Source organism: Apteryx mantelli, chromosome Z (genome assembly GCF_036417845.1).
Source record: "Apteryx mantelli isolate bAptMan1 chromosome Z, bAptMan1.hap1, whole genome shotgun sequence".
NCBI lineage: Eukaryota > Metazoa > Chordata > Aves > Apterygiformes > Apterygidae > Apteryx > Apteryx mantelli.
This window is the reverse complement of record NC_090020.1, coordinates 11,739,588-11,752,951: the sequence shown is the minus strand read 5'-3', so window position 1 is coordinate 11,752,951 and position 13,364 is coordinate 11,739,588. Positions and strand designations below refer to the sequence as shown.

The 13,364-nt window shown below is 46.0% G+C and overlaps 1 protein-coding gene across 4 annotated transcripts in view; it reads left to right on the top strand.

Moving 5' to 3' along the window:
- The first annotated feature begins 8,141 nt into the window (after positions 1-8,141).
- The window catches only part of KCMF1 (potassium channel modulatory factor 1), a 53,846-nt gene continuing 48,623 nt past the window's right edge, over positions 8,142-13,364 (top strand). Inside the window, exons 1-3 of one of the 4 annotated variants that reach the window (XM_067315261.1) lie at positions 8,142-8,277; positions 10,330-10,441; positions 11,182-11,294. In XM_067315261.1, coding sequence (XP_067171362.1) covers positions 11,264-11,294 — 31 coding nt within the window. In that variant the 5' untranslated portion in view covers positions 8,142-8,277; positions 10,330-10,441; positions 11,182-11,263. Of the gene's footprint in view, positions 8,278-9,477; positions 9,563-10,329; positions 10,442-11,181; positions 11,295-13,364 lie in introns of those variants that run through there. The other 3 variants (XM_067315263.1, XM_067315262.1, XM_067315259.1) reach the window with 3 other exon arrangements.

Below are 13,364 nucleotides of genomic sequence, written 5' to 3'. Positions count from 1 at the left end.
AAGGGAAAGACAGAGGAGGTAACCCCTTTTACAGCAGACTTGCTACTCAGTAGCCATGACCAGGACATGACCCCGATCCTCTGGGCTTTATTTCCAAGGCTACCGGCTTTCAGCTGTCACTTTATAGCATGGGCTCTTTACAGCAGGAACTGTACCTCTTCTTGTGTTTGTAAATGCCTGGTGTACTCAGAGACACCCACTGCTCCTGCAAATACTAGCAGCCACTTTTTCAGTGCACAAGTTTTCACTTGTTTTCTGCTCCTCAGCTCCATGCCTACAGAGCAGATACAAGCAGTGCAGGTGGTTTCCAGTCAATTGCCATGCTGTACCTGGCCTGGGTGGTGCTGGAGCTGATGAGATCGTGCAGTGCCATCTAGAAGGCCCTTTCACTCACAGGGATCCTCATGGAAAAAGACCTAGCCATGAAGGCCCACAATCTTGTGCCAGCTTTTTAGCCCCATGTATATGAGTCCACTGCATAACTTCACCTTCATGTCCCACCTATCACATGATCCCAGCAGGTGAACTGAGAGGCCTGTGCATGTGGTAGGGGTTGGCTTAAATCTTTCTTGAATTAGAGGTAAACGCTTCTGAAGATTAATCACCATACTTTGCTCAGAGCAGCTTGTCTCCTGAATCAAATGCCAGCATGCATAAGAAGTACAGGCACAGAGCAGCACTCAAAACAGTCAGGGCCACTCAGCAACTTGAATTCTTAGGGAATCTGCCTAAGTCTGGGTACTGGTTTAAAAGAGGGAGGATAGCAGAGAAGAAAATGGCATTAAAAAAAGCGAGAAGTGTAATAAAGACCTTGCTTGCAGCTTAAGCCAGGATGGTAGAATGGGCTCTGAGAAACACATGCATAAAATATTGCTGAACAATTGCAGAATGAGCGCTTGCTATGATGAACAGAGATATTGTTTTATTTGCTTCCTCCTGCTTCGCAGAAACAGGTCTTTGTAAATAAACAGGATACCTCCCTGATATGTCATCCTTGCTGGAACAGTGCTTGGGACTCTGTTTCTGATTCGTTCACATGGAATGGGGTAAATGCAGTAACAGTTGTGGCTATCAAGCAGATGAATATCAGTTGGTTAGTGGTAATCCCCAAAGGAGCAACAGTAATTTCAAGAAGGGATAAAATCTTTTTTCTTTGTCCTCTTCTGACAGAGAGAAGACTTGGAATTTGGAGAATTTTTAAGGGACGTTTCTATTTCTTAGTACATTGTGATGTGAGGTCCTGTAAGAACCTTATGCCTTCTGGAACCATGCCCTTAGAAGGGACTGGCATGTGATCAGTAAGAAATATTTTTGTAAGAGGATAGAATGATTTGAGGAATTTTCAGTGTTTGTTTTGGTTCAGATTCTTAAGGAAGCTTTAGGCAGAAAAGTAGGAGAGAAGGTGGTAGTTGGGGAACTTCCAGCTTCATAACAACATCTAAAGTCTTGGTCAACAAAAACCAGCTGATGAGAAGGATGAAAGCTCTGAGTAGTGAAGGAGGGATCTGCGATTACCTCCAAAGGATCATGGTACCTCCAAAGTACAGTGGTCTGGAAAGGTAAGATTAACAAGAGCATTTCTGGTTTTGACGAAGTCTTGGTATAGTAGGAAAAGAGCAACAATATGTTAGAATTATGTGCAAAGCCTGCACGCCTACATCTGACTCCACAAGCACTGATCAGCTTAATCTTTTCATGGGCATCTGTCCTGCTTCCCAAAAGATTTTGGGAACATACAGAATCTGTTACAGATGACCTGGGGAGAAGGCAGTACCTTCAGAGTATGTGTAAGTGAATATGGCAATGCCACTGCACAGGAACAGTCGCAGGCATGAGATCTACATCTGGGCGGCATATCTAAAAAATGGAATAGCTTCTGCAACTGCTGCGTGCCAGGAAAGTATGGGCACAGCAGTGCAGCATTTGCACTGCACATCCTAGCGATGTGGCCAGTATTCAAAAGGAGAAGTTCTAATAAAAGTTTAAACTCATGATGAGCATTTTACAGCACGTTTAGTTGTGCTCAGCTCAGTTTAGCTCCAAGGACAAATAAATTCCCAGAGGAAGGGAATTTATGTTAAAAACTCACCCCTCTCCCCCTTTGTCCTCCAGCAGAGTGCTCTTACCCTATTGCAAGGACTCCAAATGAGACCATTAGGCAAAGCTATCTAACATTTCTGATGACTCCAAGTTTGCTTGTGCTGTTCATCAGCGCTTCGAACACTTCAAGCTGGACTGTGAGACACTGTCAGTAGGCTTGGGCACTTGGGAGAAAAGAATATCAAGTTCACAAACAGTATCTACCTGGAAATACTGTTTCCTATTTCATATCTAGCCACAGGAATCCCAGAGCCTTCATGTTTTCTGGTCCCTTATCACAGCAGAACAGCTGTCCTGGCAAAGAATTCAAAACAAAACAGAACAAAGTAAGTATGCAAAGTTTTTTAAATTTTTTTCCTTATAATCTAGAGTGCATCAACACTGTCCTTTTCTGTTTCATTGTAAAAATTTTCTTTACAGATCATGCTGAACACTGCCAGTGAGCAGCTCCATATCATATTGAATGACTACTAAGCAAGAATAGGCAGAAAAGCAATAGTTAGAAGGGAAAGTCCAGTTTTATTTTAGTCCACTGAGACCCTGTGTACACCCTATGTACTGGAAGAGGGTGTAAAAAGCCAACATCTGAATGTATATGCAATCCCAGTTTCATACTTATGATGATGGGGCTTATCCAAGCAGTTGGTTTGGGTTTAGCAAAGTTATATACCACCCTGCTGGCAACATATCTTACCTCTAAATGTGAAGCAGAATGATCAAACAGGTTAGTACAGACAATAAAGAGCTAATATTGCATGTAGTGCGATCTCCAGTCCTGATAATGAGAAGTTCGAGAGATGCGAAGCAGAGATCACTTTCTCTAATGGCTGTAGCCTGGTAGGGATAGCACTGAAACCAGGAGAAACATTTTTTCAGTGGGTTTTAAGTAAGCCACAAAGGGGTGAAAGATTTGAAGTGAAACAATGGGCTAAGTGGATTCTAATGTATCAGTTCATCATCTAGGAGCTCTGCACTAGGATGTCACTATTCAGTTTAGTATCTGCACTTGTTCAGTTCCTCTCCAGATACCGAATTCTTTTAGAATGGCAGTGAAAGAAACTGTACAAGGGCACACAAGTATCTCTTTCCTATTTCAGAGGATTTTACTGCTTCCAGGCACAAATTTTATCACACCATGATTTCATGGTGGAAAAAAATCAGGAATTTTTCTTGTTCTCACTGTGACTTACACAATGGCCTAATTATTAAGGAGATCTGGGTCTCTAATTCCTTTCCTGGCTCTGACCTTGAATGACCTTGCATAAGTCAAATTTCATTTCTCAACTTGAGTTTTCCCATCATTAAAATGTAAATTTTGACATTTGTTTTCCTCAGTGCTTTACAGTGAGTTTCACCTATGGATCATTCTGCTGCATGGGAAAGAATGAGAAATCTGCTTATTGCAGGCTCTTTCCATAGGGACAGAGGAATCCACCTATAGTGGAACTTTAAAAACCTCACTAAAATCTTTTTTTTCGTCATTCTGCCAGTGGAATAACTGGAGATTTGAGAGAAAAAATATGTTCAAAACAAGAACAGTATAAGTTATTATCAAGTTAATACTAACAAGATGAGAATATTTCCTATTGGAAAGCGGAAAAAATAACTATGACCTTGGAAAGGGCCTTGCAACTTTCTGTTGTGCACCTCTTTTTGCGTACAGCCTGATCTGACACATGCTCATCTCTGCGAGCGTGGGTGTCTTATATTTACAGTATTTGCTATATTTGCAGAGGAGATAATCAGCAAAATCCCCTCTGAAGGCTACTAAGCAGGTGCTTTTTTGCATACTATTGCATATGCTGGCATGCGGTGAGGGTCACTGAGACCCATCACCAAGTTTTTTGAGTTTGCTTTTGCACAACTCTGGGCACCACAACACAGAGGAAGATATTGTGAGATTTGGCAGCTTTGCTGGGGGTGGAGCATTTCTTCTGATGAGTGATAGAGAACTGGACAGTAAACAGCACCTCAGCACCACCAGCTGTACTAAAGTCTTGTGGCTAAATGAAGCATGAGCTTAAACACATGCACCAATAGAAGTTATAGCAAATTAAAATTTAAAGCAAAAACTCTCTGGGACATCTTTGCTCTTTAAGAGAGAAAATGCTTCACTGCTAACTAATAATGAAAAGCTTGGCATTCAATGTACCAATAGAAAAATCTCGTTTTTCAAAAACAGAGGGTGTAAGTTGGGTGGCTTTTCCGCAAATGACCTCCGTGTTAACAATTAACAGGCAGTGGCAAGCATCTCAGCTTCCTGTCTTTTGGAAGCTCAATATAGCAAAAGATGGTACCAGTTAGTGCAGATTCTTTGTTTGACTGGTTTTCTGCTGCAAGATGTTGATGACTCTTTGACCTTTCTTGAATGCGTGAAGTACAAAATTCTTGGTAGAGAAAATATTCATGTAAAATATGAAAGTCCTTTAAAAGTTAGAGTGGGCTTCCTTACCCCTTAGAATTAGAGCTCTCTCCCTGCATTGCCAGCAGCTCTGGAACAGGTTTCCACTCGGTTGAAATAATTCAGACTTACTGACCTTCAAAACAAACTGTTATACATAACTGTCTCTACATGATCTGCCACAGAGAGATCCCTTTGAAAGAATAAGATGTGTGTAGGAGGGAAATTTGGTGTTCTGCAGTCAATCTCATTTTCCCTTTGCTATTTAGCACAGCAGCACCTACAGCCTTGGACTGTACTCCTTTGTATTTGTTTATACAACCCTAGGAACAACAATAATTAGAAATTAATTAAAGAAAGGAGGTACAGAACAGCCACTTGAGCAATTTAAGACTATAAAAGTAGGAAGAATTTAACTAGGGACACATAGATACGTAATCAATTTTAAGTAGATGTAATTAAATATATTCTAAAGTGCTTCAGAAATACGATGCCTTTTATCCATCCTGTCTAATTTAGCATACATACTGTCCTTAAGGCAAGAAAATGGTATATGTGAAACTTAATTATAAGATTACACGTTTAATTTTGGACTCGAACCTACAAAGGTGGAGGAGAGGCTACAGAATTCTGCTTGGCTGCCACAGCTACCAGGGATATCTCAGAGAAATTGTATGTTGGGGGGCTGTGCCCACCAGTCTGTGCTGGACTGGTGCACAAGGGAGATCCATATGGATAACACTTATAGATGCAAGAAAGGTTATTAAACTCATTTAACAACTGGAGCATAGAGAGATGAGATGATTAGCCTAAGGTCTTGTATGACCAAAAACTGAATTCAAATCTTCTGGCTCCCAGTGAAATGTCAGGGCTGCATCCTCTATCTTACCAGATGCATGAAAAAGAGCTCGTGCAGGAGGCCTGTCTGCCAGGACCTGGATAAAAAAAGGACAGGCCAAAACATCAGCAGTGTAGTGCTTAGAATAAGGCAGTTATGTATGCAGGGAACTACAGTCTTGCACAGAGACAAGATATTGCTGGCCACCAAGTTAGCAGTTTGCAAGACAGTTAGCTCCAGAGCTCTTTTAGGGATTGAAGGGTAGCATAAGCCAAGAGCACTTGATGGTCTGTATTTCACATCCGGGTGAGACAGCTGCCATTTGTATTTAAAATTCTGGTAGTAAAGTAAAGCAATAATAGGACACACCACATGACCCATTGCCCCACTCTGTGCACTGCTGCTGTGAAATGCTGGCTGACAAAGGCAGAGCTTCACCACCATCACTACCCTAGAGCTACCACTTCCACAGTTTTATAGTAACTGTTATGGTAACTGTAGACTTCTCTTTACTTTCTCATCTAAGTTATGTTTCTTGCAAACTCTTTATGCGGTCACTAGCTCTTTCCCTGCTTTCAGCAGCAGTGAAGCCACTGCCTGTTTTCAGTCAGAATGGCCCACAATGTCTCCTACAGCTTCTCCACACAGAGGTATGGCTGCTACTGATGAAAATGACCACCTTTTTTTCAGACAGATCTAGGTTATCCTCTCACTAGGCTGTGTGGTTAAGAAATTGCAAGCAAGGAAAAGATACAGGGGAAAGAACTGTCTGCATATAGGGGGGCACGGAGAAGCAAGAGCATAATGCAGAGGCATGACTGGCATGGGAAGTGGTGCAAGGAATGAGGTTGGCGCTTCTTCCTCTCAAGGATTACTGTTGACTTCTGCCGTGTTTTGCACTTGGTGCTTGTGCCCCTCTGGCTTGTGGGTCCTCACAGCCTTCCAAAAAGAATGATGGGGAGGTACTTCAGTGATGTGAAGGTACACAGACTGCAGGACTAGGACAAGCATGGGGGCTGTGGCATAATGTTGGGTGCAGCAGGGAAACTCAGGAAGGCTGTAAAGTTATTCATGGAATAATAATTGGGGAGAAGAGGGCAAGGAGGGCAAGGACCTGAAGCCCTTGATAGGCAAAAGGGAAATAGGGAAGAAGGTGGTTGGACTGGTGGAGATAAAAAGAAAAAAAAGAGGTCAGGAGCACAGTAGGAAATGAAAATATGGAGGCAAAGGAAAATGAAGATTGTTACTGGGATGGAAGCAGTGTGGATGGAGAAGGTGAGGGAGACTGTGCAAGTCAGGATGAAACGTGGGAGAAGGACAGAAAAGGAAGGCAGCACAGTGGCAAGATATGTGATGTACTACACATGTATCTGAACCAGGAAGGCACACAGCCACGTCACAAGTTTTTCGCCAATCTCAGTACTAAGCGTTGTTCACCACAGGACAAGAAGCATGCGAGTTCTCTTCGTGTGGAGAAACTGGGACACTTGTCCAGGCTTTGATGACACAGAGCACACAGGGGGCTCCTTAAGTGAGGTGGAGAGTGACCGGAGGACGCTTCTGGAAGAAATATCCTGCAGGCATAACAAGAAGAAAGGCAGATAGAAAAAGAAAAAAAAAAACACCTATGCCTGGCCTGGGGTCCACAGTCAACTGCAACCAAAAACTGGCAGAATGAGTAACAATAAGCAATCGAAAAATCTGTTTGGAGCATGCTCAGTGGCACTTGCCACTTTTTTTTTTAAGTATTATTTTTAATAAAAGCTGAGCAGTGCTGCCCCCCAGCCCCGCAGGGCAGGCACAGGGGGCAGCAGGCTCCGGCAGGCCTGTTACCTTCACTGCTTCTTGGCCACGCCGCCGCTCCCCGCTGCCTCCACGCTCGCTGCCTGCCCGGGGTTGCCACAACGCCGGGGCCTAAAAGCAAAAACGGCCAGAAATTATCCAAAAAAACCCACAACGGTCACAGCGCCCCGGTGCCGCGAAGGCCCGCCGCCACGTCGGGCCCCCTGACTGGAGCCCGGCCGCCCCACCGGCCGTCAACGGCCGCCGCCGCCATGTTGAGCCCCCTGAGGGGGAGCCCGGCCGCCGCCGGAGGGGCCCCGGCCGCCATGTTTAGCCCCCTGAGGGGAGCCCGCCGCCGCCGCCGCCGCCGCCGCCATGTTGGGCCCCTCGAGGGGAGCCCGCCACACCGGGGAGCCCCTGGCGGCCGCCGCCATGTTGAGCCCCTCGAGGGGAGCCCGGCCGCCGCCATGTTGGGCCCCCTAAGGGGAGCCCGCCGCCGCCATGTTGGGCCCCCCGAGGGGAGCCCGCCCCGCCGGGGGGCCCCGGCGGCCGCCGCCGCCATGTTGAGCCCCCGGAGAGGAGCCCGGTCGCGGCCGGAGGGGCCCGGCCGGTCCCGTCAAGCCGGGCGGGAGCGCCGCCGCCCCGCGCAGAGCCAGGGCTGGGCGGCGCCCGGCGGAGTATTTCCTCTTCCTCCCTGAGCGCGGCCGGGGTGGGAGGAGGAGGAGGAGGAGGAGAAGGAGGAAAGGGTGGGAGTGCTCAGCGCGGCGGAGCGGCAGGCGGGCAGCCCCGCCGCCGCCGTGGCTGCGGCAGCGGGCGGGAGGGGCGGAGCGGGCGGGAGGGAGGGAGGCGGCGCCAAGAGCCGGCGGGGCCCAGAGTCACCGTGTCACGGCGCCCGGGAAGCCGCTGCCGCCGGATCCGCCCCCCGCGGGCAGAGCGAGGGAGGGAGGGAGGGGGGAGGCCGGGGCCGGCTCCTTACCGCCCCTTGTGTTTTCACCCCCTTCCCAGCCCCCGCGGCGGCCCCCGTCTCCTCTCGCACCGGGGCTCCGTGCGCGCGGCGGCGGCGGCGGGCCAGGCCGGAGCGGCGCCCGAGCAGCCCGCGGGAGCCCCGGGACGGGCCTGGGCCGCCGCCTGTGAAGTAGGATGTCCCGACATGAAGGTGAGCGGCGCGGGCGGGGGGTCCAGGCCGCGGCGGCGGCGGGGGGCGCGGCGCGGGGAGCGGGGCTCGGCCCGGCGTTAGGGCCTGGCGCGGCGCCCTCCGAGGCGGATCATCATGGCGCCGCCGCCGCTGGGTGCGGGGCCCGCGGGGCCGGCGGCGGAAGGAGGCCGCGGAGGGCGGCGGGCGGCGGCCGGGCCCCGCTCTGCAGTGTCATGGGAGGGGAGGCGGCCGCGGCCGTTACGGCCCGGCTGGCGGCGCCGCCAGGCCCGCGGCCTGAGGCGGGCCCGGCCTCCTCCTCCTACCCCTGCGCCGCCGCCCCTCGGCGGCGCGGGGCCGGGGCCTGCCGCCGCGCGGGGCCGGGCGCGGATGGCGGCGCGGGAGCCGCTCGGCCCCTCGCCCGCCGAGGAGCTGGGGCGCGCGGGCGCCGCGCTAGGCCCGGCCCGGCCCGGGGGGGGGTGCGGGGCCTGCGGGCGCGTGCCGAGGGGCGAGAGCGGCCCCGCGCGGGCAGCGGCGGCGGGGGCAGGCGGGCTGGGCCGGGGGTCGCGCGCGTGATGGGGGCCGCGGGCGGGGAAGGGGAAGGGCGGCCCGGCGCCTTCACGCAGGCCGTGCGGTCTTGTGGCGGTGCCGCTCGTGTCCCGATGTGGCTGCGGCAGGTGGGGCACTGCCCGCTGCCCTTTCTTCTCTTTTTTTTTTTTTTTTTTTTTTTTTTGCCGGTTTCGCGTTGTTGCGGCGGGGGGCGGAGGGGGGCAGCGTGCTTCGTGGCGTTAAGAGGGGTCGTGGCACAAATGGTTCCTCCGGGTTCACCGCCGGGGCTGAGTTAAGGCGATAGCTGAGACTTGGTGGGGAAGAGCAGCAAGGAGAGAGCGCTGAACGGCGGAAGGGAATTCCTGTGGAAAGAAGGCAGGGGCGCGATAGCAGGAGAGAAAATCGCTTGTTTTTCTACCCTTTGTAATGGGAGGTGGGGGTGTTTACGCTAGTACAAATTATTCTGTAGAAACTCCGGTTCGTCGCTTGAAAGAGTAGTTCTCTGCCACGTTAGGAACTAAATTCAGCATCTGTCTTCATTAATGATTTTGATTCCCCGGAGCTGTAAAATGATCTTTTAAAAGGAATTGAGACATCTTTATCTAACCTTAAAATGTTTTCACAGAAATGTGATAGGAGAATTCAGTATTTGTGGGTAATAATGCTGGCTCCTAGTTGGTAGCTTGGTGCTGGACTACAGTACACGTGATGGATCTTCAGAGTGCAGCCACTGTGTTTTGCAGATTGTTAGTTCATGCAGGTTTGTGTGCTTCTTCAGCAAATAATTGTCTTGCCTTAATCCCCTAACACTTTTTCTTTTTTTAAGTCAAAATTTAGTAGGAGTCATCTTTGTAGAGTGGTTTTTTTTAGCAGAGGTCTTTCTGGTTTTGTTTTGTTTTGTTTTTTTCCTGATGAAATATGTCTTTTCCTAAGAGGGTGCAGCTGGAGATGCTGGATTGGTATACCAATAATGATGCAAATGCTAATGGGTAAAGTGAGGGTCAATCACAAAATGTTTGTTAGTGGTTGGAGTTGTGCTGGAGAATGCACTTTGTAAGTCACTGCTATGATATATGTATCCTTAATATTCTATTTAAAGTATAATATTAGGATACAAACTTAATAGAGTGCACTGGTTAAAATTAGAGAAGTGGTAATGACGTTTGTTGTTCTCTAGGTGTTCAGTGGTAAGTCCATGGACTGTTGTTCTAAAAGGTTGTGATATTTGGTAAAAAGATATTTCAGTCCCGCAGTAGCTTTTTGGTTAAGGGAGGGAAATGTTGAAAACAGGTTTGTTTATAAGGGTGTTTCTGTTGGAGGCTATCATGAGTTTTCCTTGTGGGTGTTAAGTTCTGTTTGTAGTGAGGAAAGTCACATTCCCATGCTTGGATATTTCCTTGAAGATTAGAAAGAGTGACTTCAACAAAGCCGGGCTTCATATTGCTTTTTTCAAAGCAGATACATTAATGTTTGTTCTTTCTAGCCATGCTGAGTCTGAAAAACTGAAATAATTATCTTTCTTTACAGATAAGCACTTTGTGAGTGTGAGTTTTGGTGACTTCACGTTGTGAATGTAGACATCTTCAAGAGTGTGTGTGCATGCATGAATGAAACCATGAGAATACCATGAGATTAAAAAGTACATCTGTTGCTTTATATGATTAATTTTTATAGAAATGTATAGTTTGACCTAAAATGTCTAAGTGATTCTTGTTTTACTTCACATTTCTATTGTTTTATTTTAGTCTTAACTTTAAAGTAGTTATGGGAGTAGAATAACTTGTCTTAATATGGGAGGACTCTTTTTCTGACCTGAATTAGAGATTTAATTTTATTAGAAATATGGAAATCCTTAGAACTGAAATAGTCACAAAAAAGTAATTCTTGCTTAAAGTGTACATAGTGTTATCCGTAGCTGACAATTTCTGATTCAGTGTGACTCGATTGAGAGGAGCTGTTTTGGAACAATATGGCATAGGGAAAAATCAAGCTTTAATCTTATTAAATAAATGATGTCTTTGACATGTGCTCTCTTCAAAAGGACTTGATCTCATAGTTACAAATAAGGTATATTTGATTGTTCCTGACAGTATCTAGAACACTGACCTGGTTTTATGATGGGGAAGGATGTCTTTGGAAAGCTAAGTGCTGGAGAACTTGGAATTCCAAAGTCTTGGGACTTTAAATAGGGCATAAAGTGCCTGATGAAGGTTTGTGTTTCTTGACCGTTGGGGTGGATTTGGGTTTCTTGACCATTTTCTTTGATGTATAACAACTGTAATATACAGTGAGTTGTATTGGGGGGGGGGAGTCTCTTTCATTCTCCCTCAGAAAAAGTCTGGTCAAAACCAACCTTTCTTCTGTGCTCTTGTTTCACAGGTGAACTCTGGGCTCACATTTTCCCCCCGCTTCAGAAAAATGGGTGCAACTAAAACTTTCGTTATTGTTGCTCTCTCTTGAAATGTTCATTCAGTGTTTCAGAGGCTTTGCTGGTAATACTGCCGAGAGTAATCATTAGTGTTTATCCACCTTTCCCTATCACTACTTATTTCTGATTTTTTTTTTAAAGCCATTTTTTGGTGTGTGATTTGGTGTCAAGAGACTAGCTGTTCCCTGTCTTTGGTCTTCTAAAATGCAGTATGAGGTCATCCCCTGGTCTTATATTTTGCGTCATTTGCTTTATAGGAGCAATACACTGTGCTTCTCTAGGTTAGCTCCTCTCTTAAAGAATATGTGATGGTGTAATCTTTGGCAGCCTACAAGGTGCAGGCAGGTCAATTTTTATTCTCTAGAAGGTATTTTGCTTATTGTAATTTTGCTTTCTGTGGACGTGCATGTGGCAGTGACTCTTTTGTATGGCAGTAGACAGTACCCAGGACAGTAGAAAAAAGGAGAATCATAACTTTCATGAATATCATTAGAAGAGTATCTTTGCCCTTTTTTGTGAAACTAAGTTTTTTAGAAGTTACACAATATTATTATATAAAATTGGTAGAAAAGAGGTGACTGCTGCAGCATTACTAGTCCTACAAGGCTGTGGATTCCAGTTTCCTATATCCAGCAATTCCTAAGAATTCCCAGTAGCCAAGTGGCCTGCACCACCTGGTTCTCTGTCTTATATACTCTTCTTTGCTTCCTTCCCTCCTTCCCCCCTCCCCCTACATTCCATAGTTTGGTTCTTATTTTCATTCAGAGATGTATTGTTTAAATTTCAAAAAGCTAGCAGCAGTACAAGTTTATTTTAAAGGTGTCTGTTTGTCAGCATTTCATATCATTCAGCAAAGCTCCTGCAGTTAATCCTATGGGCTTCTCGAGGCTCTGGGTTAGGTAAAGTTGCAAACGGGTTGTAATAATCAAGCTAGGAATGGAGAACAGTGATTCTCACGATCATGTGGATTTCCCAAAATGTTCCCTGCTGGCTTCAAGCTCCTTGTATTCAGTGAAGCTTGAGCCTCAGTCCTGCTTTTATTTATCTATTTTAGTATAAATGTCTTGTGTACAGTTTTTTTCAAATACTTATTAGTAATGGAAGGGTAAATAAATACATCTTAAAAATCCACAAGACTTGCTCTTTGAAGTTAAAGGAATCCTAGAGTTACAGTTAAACATGTACCAACCATTTGAAAGCAACTAATGGCTGGGTAATGTTAGCTCTGTTCTTCTAGCTAGAAGTTCTCTGGGGAGTTGCATAGGGAAATTGGGAGTCTGGGCTGGACTGAGCTGATTACATTTTCAGTGTGGTCATGATATATAACTTAAAGCTTCATCTGTAACAACTTTATTGATGAGATTAGAAGCTAGGGTGATTTCCACCCCTCCCAATTATATGGGAGCTATGTCATACTTGAGCTACGGAAGGATACTGTGAATTTTGGACAAGCCAAATAACACTGGCAGCAGCTGATATGTAAGTTTTAATATTTATTTAGTGTTGATTATAGAATTATCACTAAACTAGAATTAATATCTTTTTGCATTTAAAATTCTTAATTCAGGTAATAAAACTACATGCTTTTCATGCAAATACTGAAGTCACTGTGTTGGTGAAGTATTGCATTTAATAATGGAGTAATAATGATAATGTAGTGATAGTAATAATCAAGTATTGCATTTAATAATGAAGATGCATATCTGTGAGACCCATTGTAATTTGGTGCTTTCTGGTGCGTTTTTCTTCTTTGCTTACAGTTCCTCCAAACATGAAATTTGTTATTCCAAAGTACAGCATAATCGCAAATTGGGTCATATGTTGCTACCTCTATGATCTGATTTGTAGAAAGCAAATCAAGTTTAGGTTGATAGTTGTACACCTAAAATAATACAGTGCATTTTTTGAATACGTACAGATGTTTGGCTCTGACAAAGCATTTTCTAACTGTACGTTTCAAAGTATTTCATAGTGTTATTAGTCTTACTCTGTGAGAACACATTAAGGTCTGTAATCAGAAATGTAGTGTAGTACCTAAAAATGAGTTAGTGTTATAATTTACCTGGTGAGAGCTATGTTTAGGGCAGGAAAATGTTAATGTTAAACCTAAACAGCTGCAAATGTAATCAGAAAT